At 41.9% G+C, this 24,560-nt stretch overlaps 1 protein-coding gene across 2 annotated transcripts in view; it reads right to left on the bottom strand.

The window, feature by feature from the left end:
- mnd1 (meiotic nuclear divisions 1 homolog (S. cerevisiae)) overlaps positions 1-24,560 on the bottom strand; it is a 48,346-nt gene that overhangs the window by 22,915 nt on the left and 871 nt on the right. For both annotated transcript variants that reach the window (XM_043700108.1, XM_043700101.1), the window contains exon 2: positions 15,333-15,398. In XM_043700108.1, the coding sequence (XP_043556043.1) occupies positions 15,333-15,398 (66 nt within the window). The remainder of the gene's footprint in view (positions 1-15,332; positions 15,399-24,560) is intronic.

Here is a 24,560-nt window from a genome sequence, read left to right as displayed (position 1 = left end):
CTGTAGTTCTTAAGCTTGTATTGTTTCTTCACATTGTCTTGTAACAAACTGTATCACTTTAAACTTTTATGCATTAATTGTCATCTGCCACACATCCATCTTTTCCACCAGCCCATGTCCTCTTGGAGCTAAACCTTATCCCTCTTCACAATTCACATAACTTAAAAATATTTTGTCACCTGAAACTTTTGAACTGTGCACTGTACATTCAAGTCTAAGTCGATATAAAAGAAACACTGGTCTTGGATTTAATCCGTCGGGAACTTCACAATTTACCTTCCTCCAATTTTAGAAAGTATACCTATATTCCTACATCTTAGCCACTTGGTGCACATACTACACTGTCCCAAACAGTCTGCTGGCAAACATGCATGAGACTTGCAGCACAGAGGGATCAGGGGTCTTTGTACAATAATTATAGGAGGTTAGCATGCATACAGCAAGTAAACAAGCCAAAGATAATGTTGGCATTTATTGCTGCGATTTTACTGGGCATTGGTAAGAACACACTGGAGTACAGTATATGTTGGGACAAAGGATTGTAATTTCAAATAACATCAAATAGTTTGATCCTACACTCATTGGAACTTTGAAGAACAACAAAGCAGCTGGAAGAATTAGACTGAATGTAGATTATCTACTTCCATGCCACTTTTCCACACTATCCCCATAGCCCTTAATATCATAAGCATTCAGGAGTCAGTCAGTATTTATCTCTTTCAGTCTCTAAAGCAACCTTAATATGGTGATCAGTAAGAGAAAAACATTATTTCATGCTGGAACTTTGCTCCACAATGAGGTTTCTGGCTAAGATGATCTGACTTCAAACAAGCAGATAATATAGTCACGCGTATTTTGAAATAGGAACATCACACACAACTTTCCAAACTCTGGATGTGGAAATCAAAGTCCAAAGAAAGCCCACTTGAAACAGATTAGCAGGATGTCAGATGTGCAAGTAAAAACTCTACAAGTGACCGATTCAAAAGCACAAATAAGCAATTTCAATTTTTCTAGTCACTTTTGCCATTCCAGTTTTTCTATACAAAAACTACGGGAACCTAGGCTCAAGATTATAAACCAACTGTTCAATATTTTCCATCAGCACTATATTGTTATCAATGGATTTATAGCAGAAATAGACCTAGGAAAGAAGTTGTGTCAAGTTGAACAGTCAATGTAGCCAGAATGGTTGCATCTTCCAAGATAGCACAAATCATACCTCAACCTTGGCAAACAAATGTTGCACAGTGACTTCACAGAGTCTGAATCATGAGACAGCCATTTGTGGAACTGCAAAGATACCTTAAACTAGCATACAAAGACTGGTAGATCCAGCAACAATAAATGTTAAACACAACACAATCAACTGTGGAAATCTGAAATAAAAATAGAAATTGGAGAAACTCAGTAGGTCTGGCAGAACCTGTGGAGATAAAGAGTCAATGTTTCAGGGCCAGTGATCCTTTAGAATAACATTAAGCTGCTGACACGAAACTGGCAACATTCCTCTTCGAACTATGTATTGACATGGGGTAAACTCTCCAGCTTAATTTAAAACCAGCAATACAGAAAAGATTTATTCCATGCACTAAGGTGTAAACATTCGGGTGCCCAAGAACTATTTAAAATAAAAATTTCATTTCTTAAAGTATAATAGAGAATAATTAACGAACAAGTCCTTTCTCTAACTTATCTTTTAAAATTCCCTTCTATAATACTAGTTCGATAAAACTCCCAATTAAGATTTACAAAACAAAACTTATCTCAAAACCAGGCACCTTTCAGCTCTTCTATTTGAATCTTCCTGTCTTTTTTTTCTTAGGAATTCCACTTTCCGTGTTACTGATCGAAAAAGGTACTTTTTTATAATATATTTTTATTGAGAAAAAATTACAAGTATAAAACAATGCAATTCAAAACAGTACAAAAAACCCAAATAATAAAAAAATCCCCAACCCACCCTCATGTACAAATGCATAAATATATATAGAAAAATATGAATTAAAAAAACCTAAACTAGCTATTTAACTAAATAAATAACCAACAACAAACAAATAAATAGTAATAAATAAGTCCAGCCAAACGAAAACGCTCATACATTCACAGTTCCTCCTCCCTGGATATTGGACTCGTGAAACACAATCATTACAGCTATATAAAAGCCCTTGTTAGTGTTGCAGATAAATCTGTGTCAAAGTATTCCAAAAAGGGCTGCCATGTCTTGTAAAAATTCTCAGTTTTGTGGTGTACCATATTTGAGAGAAAATCCAGGGGAATATGCTCCATAACAATCTTGACAAGAGGTCTGGAGCCAAGTGGAACTTGTGGAGAATCTTCAACTGTAAAGCATGGGTCCTATTGCAAATTGATATCTTCCTTGCATTCTCCCAAATATTCTCCCAGCCCCTGAAGAAACTTCAACACCAGCTCTCTTTCCCACATCTTGCAGAGTCGATCAGACTCATCTGAGGTGGCACCCCCCAATTGATGATATCAAGTACTGACAGTGTATACTCTTAGCCCTGAGCACCCCCCTCTCTATGTCAGATTTGCAGGAATCAGTCAAAAGTATGGGCTTTTTTTGAATAAAATCCCTAACTTGAAAAAAAAAATGAAAGAGGTCTCTATTATATAACTTGCACTTCCTCACTAACTGATCGAAGGACACCATTACATCTCCTTCAAATAAACTGTCCATACAAGACACATCCCTAGCTGCCCAACGTTTAAATCCTGAATCTATCATACCCGGTTGAAAACCCAGAATACCCACTAAAGGCGTAAACAAAGATGTTTTGCCAATGTTGCCTTCCCTCTGCTGAATTGCCCTCCGTGCTTTAACAGTATTGATAACAATTGGGTTATGGCAAAATTCCCCATCTGTCCTCACCTTGCCCAAAAACAGCAAACTGGTAAGGGGGCACCTTGCCTGGGAGGCTTCGATATCTTGCCATATTGAAAGAGGATCTCCACAAACCCAATCACTCACGTAGGTCAAAAGTGAGCTTAATTGGTAATTTTTGATGTCTGGAAGGTCTACTCTCTCCAGTCTGTGAGGCAACTGCTGTTTGGCTAATTTAATGAGGGGCTGCTTACAATGCCAAATAAAGGAGCTGAACCAGCTGTTCAGTCTCCCGAGTGTTTACTTATTGAAAATCACGGGTGCATCCGTATAGGATATAGCAAACAAGGGAGAATATTCATCTTATTAAGCGCTATCCGACCCATCCATGTGACTGGCAGTGCCTCCCATTTTTGAAGATCTTGTTTAATTTTTGCAAATAATTGAGTAAAATTGGCTTTAAACAGCCAATCCAGAACTGGAGTAATGAATATGCCCAAATACATAAAACCCCCGTGACCACCTAAATGGTAATCTTTGGTCGCCCTCAAGAGCTAGCTCCTTCATAAGACCACCCATAGGCATAGCCTATGATTTCGCAAAATTTCATACCCTGAAAAAGCGCCAAACGCGTGAATGCATTGTGTAAGGCGAGGCACTGAAACTGCTGGATTTGTCAAAAGAAATTAGATCATCGTCTGAATTCAACGAGATCTTATGTAATATTGGGATCCCCACGAATGGCCTCCGCCAATGGTTCAATCACCTGCGTAAAAAGCAATGGGGCAGCACAGTGGCTCAGTGGTTAGCACTGCTGCCTCACAACACCAGGGTCCCAGGTTCGATTCTAGCCTTGGGTGACTGTCTGTGTGGAGTTTGCATATTCTCCCAGTGTCTGCGTGGGTTTCCTCCGAGTGCTCCGATTTCCTCCCACAGTCCAAAGATGTGCAGGTCAGGTGAATTGGCCATACTAAATTGCCCACGGTGTTGGGTGCATTAGTCAATGGAAAGTGGGTCTGGGTGGGTTACTCTTCGGATGGTCAGTGTGGACTGGTTGGGCCAAAGTGGAAACACTGTAGGGAATCTAAAAAAAAAGGGGACAGCCCTGCTGGCTGCCCCTAAAAAATTAAAATTGCTTGATCGTACCCCATTGGTAATGACTGCCACGAGAGGTACACCATAGAGAACCTTTATCCATCTTATGAAGACTTCGCCCAAACCAAACCGCTCTACATTACAGAAAAGGTACGGCCACTCAACTCGGTCAAATGCCTTCTCTGCATCTAAAAAAATCACCAATCCCTGTATTGACTGCTGTTGGCATGCTTTAATTACATTAAGCAGCCTCCTAACATTTTGGAGGATCTGTGACCCTTTATAAAGCCCATCTGATTCGCTTTAATAATAGAAGGTAACACAGTCTCCAGCCTTAACGTGACAGCCTTAGAGAGGATTTTAGTGTCAACATTTAAGAGCGAGATGGGCCTGTATGAAGCACAGTCTTCCGGGTCCTTCCTTTTTTTAAGGATAAGTTAAATATTGGCCTCACTCAGAGATGGTGGGAGACAATCATGACTGTATGAATCATTAAACATATTGAGCATCGAGCCTGACAGTATATTATAAATTCCTTATAGAATTCACTGGGAAGTCCGTCAGGACCGGGCACCTTTCCACTCTGAAGTTGCCTCACAGCTTCCTCCACTTCTTGCACTGACAATGGGACATTGAGAAAGGACTGCAGTTTGGGAGTCACACCCAGGAGCTTCAGATCTCTAAAAAAAGGATTCCATTTTGGCCTGCCCCTCCTCACAATCCTCAGATTGGTATAACTTAGAGTAAAATCTCAGGAGTACTACATTAATCTTTTTAGAATCACGTTGGACTCCCCGACCCCTCCCTAATTGCTGTAATGGTTTCTGGGGCACTCCTCTTTCTGGTAAGATATGCTAAGTATTTGCCTGGCTTGTCACCATGCTCATATAACCTTTGCTTTGCAAAAGCCAGCTCCTTCTTTGCCGTCTGCATGAGCACGGAATTTAGTGCAGACCGCAGCGCCTTAATTCTCCGTAGTTTGACTAACGAGGGTCTGTCAAAGTAGGCCTTCTCAGCTGCCTTCAACTGTGCTTCAAGGAGACATTGCTGCTCAGCCTTCTGCTGCTTCCTACTGGTGGAATATGAAATAACTAACCCCCTAACATAGGCTTTGGCAGCTTCCCACAGAATGGATGAGCTATCAACCGAGCCTATGTTGATGTCTAGGAACGCGTGAAATCCCCTAGAGAAATACTCCACAAACTTACTATCCACGAAGATAAAGAGATCCATTCGCCAGTATCTTGAACTCACTGTAACGTCCTTAATCTTAACCATAACGTACACCGGAGCATGATCAGAAATGGTAATATTAACAATCATACAGGATGCCACCAGATCCAGGGTTACCGCAGGGGTCAGAAAAAAAAAATCAATCCTCGTGTGACATGTGTGCGGATTGGAGAAAAACGTGAAATCCCTACCTGTAGGGTGGAGACGCCTCCACACGTCCACCAACTCTAATTTCCCACACAGACCCACTAACTGTTTAGTTTGTACAGAGGGTATCGAGGGACCTTTGGGCAGCCTGTCTACTGTGGGATCCATAAGACAGTTAAAATCTCCCCCTATAACGATGTGCCGGGACTCAAGACTTATCAGTTTAGAAAAAGCATCTACCAAAAAGTTAAGGGGATGAGCTGGGGACAATAAACATTTAAAACACCGTATTCTTCCCCATTTATCAAGGCTTTAAAGAATTACATATCTCACGTATGTGTCTTTAACACATTCCAACAATTTAAATGGGAGATTTTTCCTAACTAATATAGCCACTCTCCTAAATGATGAAAAATAAACCTCGGTCAAAGCCATTCTGCTGTAATCGCAGATGCTCCTTGTCATCCAAATGTGTCTCCTGTAACAAAGCTATATCCACCTTCTCTTTTCTAAGACTCAAGAGTACCTTCTTCCTCTTAATTGGTAAGTGACTTCCCTTGATATTCCAGATACACCATTTAATCAAATCATTGGCCATAATCTTCTGCAATTACATTTAAATTCCAGAGAGGGGGAACCCAAACCCCAAACCACAAGCCTTAGTGTCACATGATCCACCAAATATAAAAATTACATAAACTAAAACCACTACATATAACAAACCTACGAGAATAAAAAAAGCAAAAAACAAAAAGCAAACCAACATATAAAGCGCCAACAGCGCTGAGTAGGGGAACTCACCCCCTGCCCAGAGGGGGCAACTACCCTTCCCAAACTACCCATAAGTAGGCATCTAACCATCCCAACCACCTTCACTTTTCCCAGCTAGAGCCGCATCGCAAATACAAGCTGAAAAGAATAAACACCTCATAGAATATCAATGAATAAAAAAAAATTTATTAAAAAAGGGGAAATAAATACCCCACCAATCCTTTGGTATGTCCTAATTCAGAAATTGAAAATGTACATCGTAACCACTGCCAGACATAGCTAAAACCAAATTATTATTAATTGATGAAAAGAAAAGGAAAAATAAAGCTCCAACTGGATTTCCTCCGTTTCTTTTACAGAATGATAAACACATACCCAAACAACACTATTTGTACATATTAAAATTGTTCAAATTAGTTTAGTTTGTCCACAAAGTCTCTTGCTTTCTCCAATGTGTCAAAAAGATGTATGGATCTATCTAAGGTGATCCAAAGCACTGCCAGATATCTCGGAGTACTGAATCCCAAGCTCCCTTAGTCTTCTCTTGACACAGTCATAAGATTTTCGTTTCTGGATCACGCTGCTGAGAAGTCCTGAAAGAACATGATCTTAGAGCCCTTGTAAATTAGGGCCTGCGGATCCTTCCCTTGAACTCTGGAAGCCTCCATGACTCTCTCCTTGTCCCGGTAATGATGGAACTGCATCAGGAGAGGACAAGGACGTTGACCCAGACCCGATCTCCGCGCTGCGACCCGGTGAGCCCTCTCTACCTTCAATCCTCTCATACCAGCCTCCAAGTCAAGGAATGTTGGAAGCCAATCTTCAACAAAGTCTGCAGGCCGCTCACCTTCCTTACCCTCAGGCAGACCAATGATCAGAATGTTTTTTTCTCCTGCTCCTGTTCTCAAGATCAACCACTTAGTCACGCAAATTACGGACCTGCGTCTTCAGGGCTTGGATCTCATCCTTAGATGAACTGGCATCAGCTTCCACCACTGTGACCCTGTGCTCAACCTCATCTGTCCACTTCTCCAGGTCTCCCAGCTGCTGCTCATGCTTCTGCAACATGAGATAGATTGGAGACAGCTTCTCTTCTATTTGTTTTCCTAACCTTTCATGAAATTTCAAGAGCTGGTTCACCTTGTCTGGAGAGTAATCGGCTCAGAGGCTGCTGCAGGCTTAACTGCAGACTCAGCCTCTAATGCTCATCCTCCCTTTTTAGGCATCTCTGGACGGCTGAAAGCACAGGTAAGTTAATTTTTAGAAGTTTGTTGGGACTCCACGATCTTTCTGGAGTCCCACGAAATCCCGATGACCTGGGTTGGGCAGGTTAAAGGACCATCCTGCTTGTACTGTGATGCGAAGCTCTGCAGTGCGATCTTCTCAGATTGCCGCCATCTTAGATCCAAAAAAGGTACTTTTAAGAGAGATATTTTCCAGGCAGTCTTTTACCTGCTGGGGCTTGGCAGTTCTCCTCCCAATTTTTCCCCAGTCTTATATGCGAGACAACCAGATTGTATCATCGGCTTTTAAGAGTGTCGATATACTCAATTCAAACTTAATTGGAAATTGGTATTTTTTCAGGGTATAATTTAAACTGACTGGCCTAATTCGAATCTGTTTTTTGTCGTTTCCAGGCAACCTGCTACAAAATTAACATGTAGCTGGAGCACATGTTACATTGCGTCTTGTTGAGAAAACTTGGTGCTGTCACTGCTAGCTTTTAACTCCCTTAAGAGGTATAGTTCACTCACATCTTCATAACAAAATACTTGACTGTAGAGTGGTACAGAGCATACCTACCTCAAACAGCACAATTGACAATTAGTAATAATATAGCTCACTTAACAACAGCTTTGAGTCTATACCAATTTTTTCCCCCTCTTACTTTGTCCCTTAACTTTGGCTATGATACTGTGTCGAAAAATGTGTCGCTGGAAAAGCGCAGGTCAGGCAGCATCCAAGGAGCAGGAGAATCAACGTTTCGGGCATAAGCCCTTCTTCAGGAATCATTCCAGCAACACATTTTTCAGCTCTGATCTCCAGCATCTGCAGTCCTCACTTTCTCCTATGATACTGAGTGCCCTACAAGCCTTTAGAAATATTTCCCCACTATTATGACTCGACTTTATTTGGTCCCTTTGCCTTAAAATTCACTTGCAAGGAATTTTCTACTTCATTGCTAACATGTTTGCCAACATAAGAAAAGGAGACGTGGTTTCACCATAACTCTAAAAAAACTGAAATTCTAAAGTATGGCCATTATACACAAGAACAAGATGAGAATTTAGGCATTACTTACCATTATTAATTATCGGATCAATATATGCAAATTCTTATTTAAACAAGTTACAAAATTTGGCCTCAAATTACATTGTAATCATTAAATTATGTACTTGCGTTTTTCTGATTTCCAATCATAGCATTAAACAATTGCCTAAAATATCTTGAACATGAAAGGAAACACATTGGTTCTGGCTAAAATTCTCAATAATTTCCCATTTTCTTGCTGTATTGTATCAAAGTGGAAAAGACCTTTAAGTACAAATTATTTAAAAGTCTTACGTGGGACCAAGTTAGCTATAAAACTTTTGACTTTTAAAATACGTTAATTTGCAGTAGGATAATGGAGAATTCATTGCTCTTCGTATTTGAAGAGAAAATTGGACAGCGGTTTCAAATACCTGTGCTGTTAAAAACAGAAATCAGGAAGTTGTTATCTAAATTGCCTTGCTCCTCCAGGTGCTACACTGTACATATTTGACCAAGAAAAGCAATCAAATTCCTTGAAGGGCACAAAGTATGATAGGAAAAGTTGGGGACAGTATTAAAGTATGAACGGATTTTTGACAGTAAGAAGAATCTTAAAAGTTTCTTCCCAAACAATCTCTCAGGTACTGAAAAAACAAGATTTTATAAATAGAGTCATAAGTTTGTACAGCACGTCATGCTGACCAGATATCCTAAATTAATCTAGTCCTATTTGCCAGCACTTGGCCCATATCCCTCTAAACTTTTCCCATTCATGCACCTATTCAGTTGCCTTTTAAATGGCACATTGTACCCACTTCCACTACTTCCTCTGGCAGTTCATTCCATACACGCACAACTGTCTGCATGAAAAAGTTGCTCTTTAGGTCCTTTTTAAATCATTCCCCTCTCACCTTAAATCTATGCAGAAAAATGTGTTGCTGGAAAAGTGCAGCAGGTCAGACAGCATCCAAGGAGCATGAGAATCGACGTTTCGGGCATAAGCCCTTCTTCAGGAATGATTTCTGAAGAAGGGCTTATGCCCGAAATGTCAATTCTCCTGCTCCTTGGATGCTGCCTGACCTGCTGCGCTTTTCCAGCAACACATTTTTCAGCTCTAATCTCCAGCATCTGCAGTCCTCACTTTCTCCTAGTTAAATCTATGCATTCTAGTTTTGTGAAATCTTATTCTTTCTGATCTTAATTTTTGTTAAGTTTATTTTTGTTCTGTTTGTCTTTATGCATCTGCCATCTTAAATTTAATTTGCCTTGCATGATCTGATGTTTAATCAGCCATTCTAACATTCATTTCCTAAATTTCTCTCAGTAAGGATTCTCCACCCTGATTGCTAAAAGAAACAATATTGTTCATCTTGTTCACACAGATCCCAGATTACCTGTAGAGGTCACCATGTTGTAATTGCTCACTGATTGTCATGAGGTCTGCTCTGAAAATTCCAAGCAGATCTGTCAGAAAGTGTGCATTTAATTAATTCGACAATGACCATTGCTATGAAGTCACCTTTATTTCTCATAAATTTCTAAAGTTCAGTCTTACTCCTTTAGGGAATTCATGTTGTATGGATTTTTGATATAAGGAAGTCAAGAGTTATATGGGGCAGTTGGGAAAATGGAATTGAATGGATCACAACATTTATCTTACTGAATCCAACAGCCAAATGCCTTGCTCTTATTCCCAAAATGATTTATGAGCTATGACAGTATCGTAAATTGCATTTTTAAAGTAATTCATTACATGATGTGGGCATTGCTGACTGGGCCAGCATTTATTGCCCATCTCTAGTTGCTCTTGAGAACGTGGGCTAGGCTACCTTCTTGAACTGCTGCAATCCATTTCCTAGCAGTTACACCTATGTTGCTGTTTGGTGGGCGGGGGTTTCTAGGATTTTGACACACTGATACTGAAGGAATGGCAACTTATTTCCAAGTCAAAATGGTAAGGGGTTCGGAGGACACTTGTAGGTCGTGACATTCCCATGTATCTGTTGCCCTTGTCCCTTTGAATGGAAGTGGCCATGGGTTTAGAAGGTGCTGCCTAAGTCGTTTTGATGGATTTCTGCGGTTCATCTTGTAGCCGGCACTACATGAGCCACTGTTACTGATCATCCATGGCAGAGAGAGTGAATGTTTGTAGATCGAGTGCCAATCAAGGGAGGTGCTTTATCCTGGGTGGTGTCAGGCATGAAGTGTTATTGGAGCTTCACTCATCCTGGCAAGTACAGAATATTCCATCACACTATTGACTTGTGCCTTGTAGGTGGTGGACAGGTTTTGGAGAGTCAGGAGGTGAGTTAGTTGTTGCAGGACTCCCAATCTCTGACCTTTCCTGTAGCCATGGTACTGATATGGCTAGTCCAGTTCAGTTTCTGGAAAATTGCAAGCCAAGATAATTCTAATGAAGATCATGGGGCAATGATTAAATTCTTTCTTGTTGGAATACAATTCTGCTGTGACTGACAGTCATCAGCATATCATGGATACCCAGTCTTGAGTTGTTAAATACGTTTACAATCTATTCTGGTTAGCACAGTGGTAATGCCACATAACACAATGAGGGTAGTAATCAGTGCGAAGACAATGTTCCCATTTGTCTGCCAGTGCTCTCAAATTATTCCACATAGCCAATTACAACTTATTTAAAGTTGAAGCTGTTTTACTAAACATCCTGACTTTAAGTGAAATAACTTGAAATCAATCATAGGATATTGGAATAAACATTAGAATCATAGAATGCCTACAGTGTGGAAACAGGTCATTTGGCCCAACAAGCCCACACTGACCCTCTAAAGAGTAACGCACCCAGACTTTTCCCCCTACCCTATTATTTCCTGACTGATGCACCTAACCTATACATTCCTGAACACTATGGGCAATTTAGCATGGCCAATTCACCTAACGGTTGGACTGTGGGTGGAAACCAGAGCATCCAGAAGAAACCCACGCAGACACAAGGAGAATGTGCAAACTCCACACAGATAGTTGCCCGAGGCTGGAATTGAACCCCGGTGCCTGGCGCTAACCACTGAGCCACCCATACAACCAGCATTAGTTCCCTTGAGACATTTCTTACATTGAAAAGCCAAATGTTCAAGCAGAAATATTGTACTGTGTGCATGCAGTACTATGCACTCCTAGTTGAAATACTTATAAATTTAAAAACCACTATATTAAAAGGAATACTGTTCAGCTAAATGCTTAGGACCTTTCTCAGCAGAAGAAATTTTAGAATGACACAGGTTGAACTGCTGTATCTTCCTAAATGCCCACATTCATAAATAATGTAATTTTAAAAAATAACTTAAATACATATAAAATAATACAAATGCTGTAAGTTAATGTAAAAATATTACAATTCAATTTTAAATTGGCAAGGCTCCATCTAGTGGGAGTTTGATTGGTACAAGTAATGGCCAAAGTCCCAGAACTGACTGCTCTGATGAACTGCTGCCAATAGATGGAGGCTTGGCTAGGAGTGCAGCACAGAATGGGAACTAGGAGGATTTGAAAGTCCCCAGCAGTGGCAATAAAACACGAGGGACTCTAAAGGGAAGAACAGAGGTAGGAACAGGAGCCAAGGCGGAGAAATGGGACTGAGGTTAATACATGAACAGGAGTCAAGGAAGATTAGGAAGAGCAGAGGAAGTTCCAGGGGGTGGCTGGAGATTGGCAATAGGTGCTGAAAATTGGGGTGCCCTTTAAAATGAAAATCTTTATTCAATTTCCACCACCAGGAAGAAAGGAAACACCAGGGTGGCTCGTGACAAGCAGTGTCCTTCTCATCAAAGGGCAATGCTGTGTGATCAAACAGTGAAGGGAAGGATAGGGATTAAATCAAAATAGAGTTGGGGGGGGAAATAAAGCACTCCACTCACTGCGGTGCCCATCTCTCCCTGAACAGCTCGAGGGAGTTTGTAGATACCGCGTGCTCCTTCTCCAGGAGCAACTGGGCACGGATGTAGTCACAGAAGAGAGGCAGGCAGTCAGCCCTAACGACCCCCTCCTTGGCCCGCTGTCTGGACCTGTTTGTGGCCAGTCCGGCCAGGCTGAGGAGCAGACCCACAAAGAGATCCTCTGACCTAACCTCCCCCCTCCGCATGGGTGCCAAAAGATCAGTAGCATGGGACTGAAGTGCAACCAAAAACAAAGAAGGTGGTTTTTAAGAAAATCAAAAAGGGAGCGCAAACGCCCACACCCAATATATACACTGTCCACAGACTCCACAGCACCACAGAACAAGCAGTTGGGCTGGGAGTCCGTGAATCATCGCAATCTGCAGTTGCAGGGGACTGCTGCGTGCAGCACCCTGCAGCCCAGACCCCAGAGAGAAAGGGGGGAGGACTCCCACCTAAAGAGCCCTTCATTGGAGATCCACACCGCCCGGTGGCAAAGCATGTGGGTGAATGAGGGAAAAGAGGTGGATGGTGTGCAGCAGTCTGTACGGTATTCCCTTTTTATCATGAAACCTCAATTAACTGTGGCACAGTAATTAATTAGCCTTTTACAAGGGGCAATAAAAGATTTATCAGGTGCCACACTACCCTATCATGAGTGCAGTGCTTTGAAAAACAAGTTTTTGTTCTTTAAACATTCAATGTAAATTAACATTCAAAGGAGGTGAGGAAGGCATCACATTTAGTTGTTTTTGGTCACTATCTGAGAAGGGATACACAGATGATTGATGCAGCAAGGATTTCCAGCCCCCAAAATAATACATCAACAGGAGTGGAGGTGCAAGCCATTCCAGAGGAACCAGCCAACATATTCTTGACAGAAGACCAGGACTTCTTGACCAGAAGCCTCAGGGAAGAACAAAGACTGTCACCGCTAAAGACCACATAACTTCAGCAACAAACCACTTCAAAACTGTTGTTCCTGTTCCTCCATTCTACAAAACAGCTTTGGAATCAGTGATACATTCTGTCAGTCATGTATTTTCTTTGAGGAGAAAGTGAGGTCTGCAGATGCTGGAGATCAGAGATGGAAATGTGTTGCTGGAAAAGCGCAGCAGGTCAGGCAGCATCTAGGGAACAGGAGAATCGACGTTTCGGGCATTAGCCCTTCTTCAGGAATGAGGAAAGTTGGTCCAGCAGGCTAAGATAAAAGATAGGGAGGAGGGACTTGGGGGAGGGGCGTCGGAAATGTGATCGGTGGAAAGAGGTCAAGGTGAGGGTGATAGGTCAGACTGGGGTGGGGGCGGAGAGGTCGGGAAGAAGATCTCAGGTTAGGAAGGCGGTGCTGAATTTGATGGGTTTGACTGAGACAGGCTGTGGGGAGGGGAAATGAGGAAACTGGTGAAATCTGAGTTCATCCCTTGTGGTTGGAGGGTTCCTAGGCGGATGATGAGGCGTTCTTCCTCCAACCGTCGTTTTGTTGTGGTCTGGCGATGGAGGAGTCCAAAGACCTGCATATCCTTGGTTGAGTGGGAGGGGGAATTGAAATGTTGAGCTACAGGGTGGTTGGGTTGGTTGGTCCGGGTGTCCCAGAGGTGTTCTCTGAAGTGCTCCGCAAGTAGGCGGCCTGTCTCCCCAATATAGAGGAAGCCACATCGTGTGCAGAGGATGGAATAGATGATGTGTGTGGAGGTGCAGGTGAATTTGTGGCGGATATGGAAGTTTCCTTTGGGGCCTTGGGGGGAGGTGTGGGCGCAAGTCTTGCACCTCCTGCGGTTGCAGGGGAAGGTGCGGGGAGTGGAGGTTGGGTTGGTGGGGGGTGTGGATCTGACGAGGGAGTCACGGAGGGAGTTGTCTTTACGGAATGCTGATAGGGGAGGGGAGGGAAATATATCCTTGGTGGTGGGGTCCGTTTGGAGGTGGCGGAAATGGCGGTGGATGATGCGCTGTACATGGAGGTTAGTGGCAGGGTAGGTGAGGACCAGTGGGGTTCTGTCCTGGTGGCGGTTGGAGGGGCGGGGTTCAAGGGCGGAGGATCGGGAAGTGGAAGAGATGCGGTGGAGGGCATCGTCGACCACGTCAGGGGGGAAATTGCGGTCCTTGAAGAAGGAGGCCATCTGGGATGTGCGTTTTCGGAACTGGTCCTCCTGGGAGCAGATGCGGCGGAGTCGAAGGAATTGGGAGAATGGGATGGCGTTTTTACAGGGGGCAGGATGGGAGGAGGTGTGGTCCAGGTAGCTGTGGGAGTCGGTTGGTTTGTAGTAGAATGTATTTTCTTTGCCTAATTAATTGATACATCAGATCTAAACTGCAGCTTCTTAAATGCAATAAACAATCAGAAAATTGTTACAAATCTTGGGCTGCCTGTATTAGGTAATGATTTGGAGATGCCGATGTTGGACTGGGGTGTACAAAGTTAAAAATCACACAACACCAGGTTATAGTCCAACAGGTTTCATTGGAAGCACACTAGCTTTAGTCACACTAGCACACCTGATGAAGCGCCGAACTTTGTATTAGGTAAGTGCGACTATAAGCCCAAGTTCCAATAGTTTTTGTATAGAAAAATTGGAATGGCAGAAGTGATTAGAAGAATCAAGTTACTCGTTTTTGCTTTTTGAATTAGCAACTCTACAAGTAGCCACAGGCACAGTTGATATCCTAGCAACCATGCTAATCTATTGGAAAGTGCGATGTTCCTACCTCAAAATGCATGTGAATGAATTGCCTGCCTGTTTGATCCTCACCCAAAATCAACACAGGAGCCAAGAGTAACCTCAGGTCTGAAGGCCGAAGTGCTGAGGTTACGATCATGTCTGCAGGTCAACCACAAACAAAATTCAACATTCAAATGTTAAATGGATACTCTAAAGGTACTTGATTTAATGTTTACAGTGAAGTAATGCTAAGTTACTCAACACTTAGTGAGGAAATGCTACATTCTGAATAAACTAATTAATTAAATAAACATGTTTCTTTCCAAGCTTCTGTTATTTCACACAGAATGAAGTTCTGACCAATGTTAAAAAAAAACACTAATTCACTGCTTTAGCTTTATGGTAGGAATTTTCAATACTCACTGTTTCAAAAAATATTTCCATCGTACGAGTTCGCTTTTCTTCAAGGCTCAGTCCCTTCCTTTTAGACTAAGAATTCAAGGATCAACATAAATAAATTGTTACTGTAAGCTTTTATCTGATGTGCTAAAAACACTAAATCAAAGTGGGGGTGTCAAATGTAGATACCCAAACCATACATGTGATATTGGGTAAGATATTAAAACAGGAAATTAGAAACATGTGCAATGACGGAACACATGTAACTTTAGGTGATTTCAAACTGCATACAAATTGAGCAAATCAAATTAGTAACGATGCAATAAAGGAGAATTGATAGTTTTCTGAACCAATATGGTGAGTAATCTACTTGAGAACAGGCCATCCAAGATTGCATATTGCACAATCAGAAAGGAAAATTGGCGATCTAGTTATGTGGGGCCCCTTCAGAATGAATGGCCATTTGATGATAGAATTCCTCATCAAGATCGAGAGTGACGTAGTTGGTTTGCAATTAGAGTCCTTAATCTAAATAGAAGAAACTATGATGTTATGAGGCAGGAGTTGGTCAAGAAAGATTGGAAAACATTACTTAAAGGGATAACAGTGGAAAGACAATCGGAAACATTGAAAGAGCACATAGTGAACAATCTTCATTCCTGTCTGGTACAAAATTAAAATAGGAAACATGACTAAACCATGGAGTCACAGTCTTTGGAGACAAGGCAAGACTGAAATGGGGAGAAATTTCTTCACCTCGAGTGATGAGCTAATGGTATTCACTGCTGCAGAAAGTAATTGAAGCCAAAACCTTGTATGATTTTAAGAGGGAGTTGGATATAACATTAGGGGCTAAAGGAACCAAAGGATGTGAGGAAAAAGCAGGAACAAACTACTAAATTGGATGATCAGACATGATCATAATGATCAGTGGAGTATATTCAAAGGGCCAAATGGTCTGCTCCTGTTCTGTGCATTTATTCTGTCAGCAATTTTACAGTTTGTCATTTAAAAAAATAAAATTACAAAAATAGACTAAGTACTCTGCCAAGAACATCATTAACTCAAAAAAAAGGTGTATGCAAAGATTCAAAGACTGGATGCTCAGGAATTTTACTTCATCATCTTGGTAACGAAGATTTTAGTCACAATGTCTTAGGCTTTTTGATATTGTGTACTGTCAAGCTGTAAGCCCTTTTATAGTGCAAGGCATTTTTTGCAAACTGTACTTTTGACAAGACATAAAGCAAGGTATTTCTTTCTCTTTAAATAAGTTTTGTATTTATTCATGTTAAAATGTAACCGGTCATATGGTGGACAAACATCCTGTGCTTGAAACCAGCTGGTAGCAAGATGGAGTTATGATAGGAGAAGAATACCGACAGACATCAGTGCTGGGCCAATACACACAGTTTAATCAAACAAAGGCACACACATAAATACATGCGAGGACAGTCCTGGTCGTATGAGCAAAGGCTAAACAAGTTGGGACTCTACTCGTTGGAGTTTAGAAAAATGAGAGGTGATCTCATTGAAATATATAGGACTCTTTAAGGACAGGTTAAATGCCGAGAAGATGCCTTCCTCATGGGAGAGTCAAGGACCAGAGATCATAATCCCAGAATAAAGGGAAGTCAATTTAAGATGAGATGAGGAGAAATTTTTTCTCTCAGAGAGATAAGTGCCTTTGGAATTCCTTGCCAGACAGCTGTGGGTGTAGAGTCTTTGTGTACATTTTAGGCTAAAATAAATAGATGGATTCATGATCAGTAATTAATTTCAGTGGCTCTCTCACGTCATGTACGAAAATTAATTCAAATGGAATTCCTTTATCCCAATCCTCTGAATAGTTTTGACTATAAGCCCTCAACAAGGACTTTAAAGTTTGATGCCACTGTTCTAAAACTCCCTGTGATTCTTGATGGTATGCAGTCGAGTTAATTACTTTTGTTTCTAAGCTATCCCTAACTTTATTGAATAATTTTAACATAAAATTTGACTCTTGATCTGATTGTATTTTTGTGGGTGACCCATATCTAATAAAATATTTCAGTAACTCTTCTACAATCTTTCTAGCCATGATACTGCATACTGGAATGGCCTCTGGAAATCTATTGGTGATTTCCCTCCCCTCCCCTATCAGCTTTCCGTAGAGACCACTCCCTCCGCGACTCCTTTGTCAGATCCACACCCCCCACCGACCCAACCTCCACTCCCGGCACCTTCCACCCTGTGGCACAGCATTTCAACTCCCCCTCCCACTCCACCGAGGATATGCAGGTCATTGGACTCATCCACCGCCAAACCACAACAACGCGACGGTCGGAGGAGGAGCGTCTTATCTTCCGACTGGGAGCCCTCCAACCGCAGGGGATGAACTTGGACTTCACCAGTTTTTTCATCCCCCCTCCCCCCACCTTGTCTCAGCCGAGTCCCTCCCGCCCGGCACCGCCTTCCTGTCCTGCAGTCTTCTTCTTGTCCTCTCCGCCTCCATCCTACTCCGACCTATCACCCTCACCTTGACCTCTTTCCACCTATCACATTTCCCTATCACATTTCCAACGCCCCTCCTCCCTACCTTTTATCTTCTCCTGCTGAACACTCTCTGCTCATTCCTGAAGAAGGGCCTGTGCCCGAAACGTCGAATCTCCTGTTCCCTGGATGCTGCCTGACCTGCTGTGCTGTTCCAGCAATAAAGTTTCAACTCTGGAAATCGAGTTCAATATGGCCAACAAATATTGATTCTATTTTGTTTTATGTAGGGGTCCTATGCAATCAACCTGGGACAGCACAGTGGTTCAGTGGTTAGTACTGCTACCTCACAGCATCAGGGACCCCGGTTCAATTCTAGCCTCGGGCAACTGTGTGTGTGGAGTTTGCACATTCTCCCCATGTCTGCGAGGGTTTCCTCCAGGTGCACCAGTTTTCTCCTACAGTCCAAAGATGTGCAGGTTCGGCGAATTGGACATGCTAAATTGTCCATAGTGTTCAGGGATGTGTAGGTTAGGTGCATTAGTCAGGTAGAGTAATAGGCTTAGATGGGATACTCTTCGGGGGGCAGGGGGAATATGGATTTGTTGGGCCAAAGGGCCTGTTTCCACACTGTAGGGATCCTATGGATTGGTCTATGAATTAAGACTCTCATGAAAGGTTCCTCAAATGGAATGGGTATTAAGGGTGCTGGTTTTATCACTGCCTGAGGTTTTCCTATTACCTGACACATGTGACATGTCTGGCAAAATTCAACCACATCGTTATGCAGTCCAAGCCAGCAAAAATGTTTATGTATTTTTGGCTTGTGTTTTCCTTGTTCATAAATGATCTCCTATTGATAACTCATGCGCTACCCGCAACACCACCTTAGTATAATCTACTAGTAATACAATCTGATGAACTTCTCCCCATTGTCCATCTACCTGAATGCGTGATGGCCTCCATTTCCTCATCAAGACTACATTTCTAAAGTAATATTACTCTGGAATATACTCAGATTCTTCTTCGGTGTATGTTTTCTGATACAACTGCTTTATATTTTCATTTTTTTGTTGTAAATCAACTAACCTCACCTACTAAAAATATCCACTTTGTCCTCCACCCTGTTCTTGATTCTTTCTCAACCATTTAATCAAATATACTTTCTGATAATTGAATTTAACTTCCTTATCTTCTTTTTTTGTTTCTCCTTGTGTTGCAACCTGTAGCTTTGTGACCTCGCTATCAGAGAATCTGGAAAAATCCCAGGATATACTTCCTATAACATCTCAGTTACTGATTTTCTACTGTCTTTTCAACCACAGTAGGTATCACTCCTGTCTGTGATCCAAGCCCTATCATTACCAAGGAAAACTGCATTTCCAGAACCAAGAACTTCTCACCAGACTCTCCAACCTCACTTTATACAATGAAACACTACACTTCTCACAATGAATTGCACATATTACCACCTCTTCTGGCAATACTCCTTCAGATTTGCACATTTCCTCATCTCTTACCAAAGATTGACTTACTCCTGTATCTCCTAAAATAGTAATTTCTTTACCTGCTCTTCCTGGCATACATAAATAAACCTTACCCATGCAAATAAATTCTTTAAAGAGATCTGCCACGCTCTTCTCAAACAACCCCACACCAGGCTATAACATTCTTTTCCAGCTGGTTACCTTCTACTGAATTCTTTTACCACTCCAACAAAACTAACTAGCTTATCCAGTTTTCCCACATCAATCTTCCTAGTGCTTTTCAAAACCATCAACACTGCAACTTCATGTAGCCTACTTCATTACAGTGAAAACACCTGATTTTTTTTAAACTTCATTCCCTCTCATGGGTTTCCTTTTTAACATATGGTAAACCATAGTCATAAAGATGGACAGCACGGAAACAGACCCTACGGTCCAACTCGTCTATGCCAACCAGATATCCCTCCTGCCAGTACCTAGCTCATATCTCTCCAAACCCTTCCTATTCATATATCCATCCAAATGCCTTTTAAATTGTACCAGCCTCCACCACTTCCTCTGGCAGCTCATTCCATACACACCCCACCCTGTTGAGTGAAGAAGTTGCCCCTTAAGTCCTTTTTATATCTTTCCCCTCTCACCATAAACCTATATCCTCTAGTTCTGGACTGCCCCACTCCAGGGAAAAGACTTTGTCTACTTATCTTATCCATGCCTCTCATGATTTTATAAACCTCTACAAGATCACCCTCAGCCTCTGATGCTCCAGGGAAAACACCCTTAGCCTATTCAACCGCTCCCTAAAGCTCATTTCCTCCAACCCTGGCAACATCCTTGTAAATCTTTTCTGAATCCTTTCAAGTTTCACAATATCTTTCCGATAGGAAGGAGACCAGAACTGCATGCAATATTCCAACAGTGGCCTAACCAATGTCCTGTACAGCTGAAACATGACCTCCCAACTCCTGTACTCAATACTCTGACCAATAAAGGAAAGCATACCAAACACCTTCTTCACTATCCTATCTACCTGTGACACCACTTTTAAGGAGCTATGAATCTGCACTCCAATGTCTCTGATCAGCAACACTCCCCAGGACCTTACCATTAAGTGTATAAGTCCTGCTAAGATTTGCTTTCCCAAAATGCAGCACCTCACATTCATCTAAATTAAACTCCACTTACCACTTCTCAGCCCATTGGCCCCATCTGATCAAGATCCTGTTGTAATCCGATGTAACCTTCTTCGCTGTCCACTACACTTCCAATTTTGGTGTCATCTGCAAACTTATTATCTTTACTATGTCCAATGAGATCTCTTCTTCTTTTAGTACCTGAACATTTCTCTTTTACTTCCCAATTTCTATCCCTCACAGATTGAAATTGATGTTGGAAGCCAAACTTTGATTTAGGAACTAACTCAATCATCTGCATTTCTAATAGAGCTTTACAGCATGGAAACAGACCAGTCCATGCCAAACATAATCCCAAACTAAACTTGTCCCACCTGCCTGCTCCTGGCGCATATTCCTCCAAACCTTTCCTATTCACGTATATATCTAAATATCTTTTAAATATTGTAACTGTACCCACACCCACTTCCTCAGGAAGTTCATTTCACATACAAACTACTCTCTTAAAAATATTTGCCTCGTCTTTTTTAAATCTCTCTGCTGTCACCTTAAAAATGTGCCCCCTACTCTTAAAATTCCCCCATCTTAGGATAAAGACGACTACCATTAACTCTATCTGTATCTCTCATTATTTTATAAACTTCTATCAGGTCTCTTCTCAACCTCCTATGCTCCAATGAAAATGTTCCAGGCCATTCGGTCATTCTTTGTAATTCAAACCTTCCACACCCAACATCATCCTGGTTTGATAATATCTTTCCTAGAACTGGACACAGTATTCCACAAAAGGCCTCACCAACCTCCTGAACAACCTTCAACATAACCTCCCAAGTCCTAACTTAAAGGTCTGAGCAATGAGGTCAAGCATGCCAAACGCCGTTTTAACCACCCTTTCAATATGTGATGCAAACTTTAAAGAATGATGTACCTGCACTCATAGGTCCCTCTGTTCCACAACACTACCCTAGGCCCTACCATTAATTGTTTAAGTCTTACCCTTGTTTGTTATACCAAAATGCAATACCTTGCATTTATCCAGATTGAATTCCATCTGCCAATTTCCAGTCCATTGACCTATTTGATCAAGATTCTTTTGTAATCTTAGAAAACCTTCTTCACTGTCAACAATGCTACAAATTTTGGTGTCATCTGCAAACTTACTAACCATGCCTTCTATATTCTCATCTAAGGCACCAATATAAAAGACAAACAAAAGAGGATCCAGAACCGATCCTGTGGAACACCACAGTGACACACCTCCAGCCCAAAAGGCAACCCTCCACCATGACTCTGTCTCCTACCATTAAGCCAATTATTTATCTAATTGGCAACCTCACTCTGAAACCCATGTGACCTAACTTTACTAATTAGTCTACCATAGGAACATTGTCAAAGGTTTGACCAAAATCCAAATATACAAGGTCTACTGCTCTGCCATCAACCACCTTTTTGGTAACTTCCTCAAAAAACTCAATCAAGTTTGAGCGACACTATTTTCGTTCCACAAAACCAAGCTAACTATCCTTAATCAATTTTTGATTCTCTAGAGCTTTAACTCTGCTCTTCCACAAGAGTTTGCACCACTTCAGGAACTGAATTTTTGAACTCATCCAAAATAACAGTCTATGAGTATCAAACATCTGATCTATTTTCAATGTCCTTATTTGTACATTTGACCAGATTCCCTCATTAGTTTCCTAAAACATTGTCTGCAGGCTTTCTGGCATTAGTTCATATGCACTCAAGGAGACATTCTTCACCTCATCATATGCCTCAGATGCCTCGTCTGATAGTGATGCAAATACCTCACTAGGTCTACCTACCAACTTTGTTTGGATTAACAATACCAACGTGGTCACCGACGAATTCGTTTTGTTTAGTCACTTTCTTAAATGAAATGAAAAAGGCTTCTACATCCTTCTCGTCAAACCTAGGCAATGACTGGACATTTGGTAGGTTCTACTATAGTTCGTTCTCATGCAATCCCGTTTTATAAGAAAATCACTTAATGGCAGCACCATTTAAATTAATGAGGCCGGAATCACACTATAAGGTGGGTGGCCTGACTTGAAGCCTGCTCCAGTCCATGAGCTGGGTTTGTTTATATAAACTCACTGTTCTGCAAATGTACTAAAATGTTACTTGCTGATGCGACCCTTAGATGCAGCAGTGGGTGGCACAGTGGCTAGCACTGCTGCCTCACAGCGCCAGAGACCCGTGTTCAATTCCCGCCTCAGGTGACTCTCTGTATGGAGTTTGCACATTCTCCCCGTGTCTGCGTGGGTTTCCTCCAGGTGCTCCGGTTTCCTCCCACAATCCAAAAATGTGCAGGTTAGGTGAATTGGCCATGGCAAATTGCCCGTAGTGTTAGGTGAAGGGGTAAATGTAGGGGAATGGGTCTGGGTGGGTTGCTCTTTGGCGGGTCGGTGTGGACTTGTTGGGCCGAAGGGCCTGTTTCCACGCTGTAAGTAATCTAAACAAAAAAAAACCAATATACACTTTAAGAGTTCTAAAGTATACACTTTAGAAAGTGACCCCAATTTGTCAATCACATTTATAGTGAATTCGCATTAACGAAACATGCATTATAGCGGAACAACTTGTATTTAAACAGACTCCCACCAGCCTTTCGCTTTGATCGGATTGCTCTCGATCACTGTCCTCATCACTGCTCCTACCTCTCATCTCTACCTCTGCCATTTTAAATCAACTTTCAGTTTTCAGTTGCAACTTCCGAAGTTCAAAAATTCTTTCTCCCTTTCTTCTGCTTTCATTTGTAATTTAAACTATAACATTTCCTTTTCATGTTTAAGTGTTCTATTTGCCATTGAATTTTAGCCATTTTCCAACTATTCTGTTTGCATTCCTAGCAATTATTTCCCTTTTCCTTACAGACACAGGCAACTCCAACTTCAACTTGTCTGCCAATTCTGAAAGGTTTGCTACGCTCACTTTCTGTGAAAGCCCTGATGGGACTTGTTCCACCCTCAGGAAGCTCTTAGTGACTGAAAGAGCCATTAATACACAATGGCACAACCTACTTAAACCAACCAAATGCAACACCTGAAAAGAGAATACACACTTAGCTGTAATAGACAGAGGAATAACAGCTTCCACATCCAGCTTCAAGACCCCAACAAATGCTGAAAGCTAAACTAAAACTGTGTAGGAGCCCGACTCTAATCATGCTGCTTCTACTATTGCAACTTTAAAAAAATTCAGCTGCTTCACAAGCTGTTTACTTTATTTCTTTGGAGTAGACAGCTCAACACCTCTGTCTCAAAGCCTCCATTCAAAATTTAAAAAGCAGGACAAGATACATCTCTTAAAGCCATAAATATCATCATACCCTAAGTCCCACAACCTCTAAGGGAAGGGAAGCAGATGAATAAGAATACCACCACCCGCAAGTTCTCCTTCAAGTCACACGACTTCCTGGCTTATAAATTATATTGTCATTGGGTTAAAATCCCTGAACCCCCTTTCTTGTGGGTATCCCCATGGAGGCAGCAGTTCCACAGGTAGCTCACCACCAGCTCAGGGCAATTCGGGCTGGGCAACAAATAAAGGCCAAGCCAACAGCAGCCATAACCATGAAATAAAAAAAAAAGATTAAAAATGGCAGGAAAATGATTATAAGATGGTGAAATAGCAACTAGAAGAAAACGGTAGTCACTGTATTGAGCAGATGCAAAAGGGCAGGAGATAAGATAGAGTCTGGGGGGGCGGGTCAGACTGAAGGAGAGGAAAGGGCTGAGAGTTTTTACATTCATAACTTTGACATTAATAGCGGCAGTGACAGTCCGCCGTGTCACCCTGACCTTAAATTTACCTGGACCATCTCTGACACCTCCCTCCCCTTCCTGGACCTCTCCATCTCCATCAGTGACGACCGACTTGACACTGACATTTTCTACAAACCCACCGACTCCCACAGCTACCTGGATTACACCTCTTCCCACCCTACCTCTTGCAAAAATGCCAGCCCGTATTCCCAATTCCTCCGCCTCCGCCGTATCTGCTCCCAGGAGGAGCGGTTCCACCATAGAACACACCAGATGGCCTCCTTCTTTAGAGACCGCAATTTCCCTTCCCACATGGTTAAAGATGCACTCCAACGCATCTCATCCACATCCCACACCTCCGCCCTCAGACCCAAC

This window comes from Chiloscyllium plagiosum, chromosome 1 (assembly GCF_004010195.1).
Source record: "Chiloscyllium plagiosum isolate BGI_BamShark_2017 chromosome 1, ASM401019v2, whole genome shotgun sequence".
Classification (NCBI taxonomy): Eukaryota; Metazoa; Chordata; class Chondrichthyes; order Orectolobiformes; family Hemiscylliidae; genus Chiloscyllium; species Chiloscyllium plagiosum.
The sequence above is the reverse complement of the archived record's forward strand: the minus strand, read 5'-3'. Positions and strand labels throughout refer to the sequence as shown.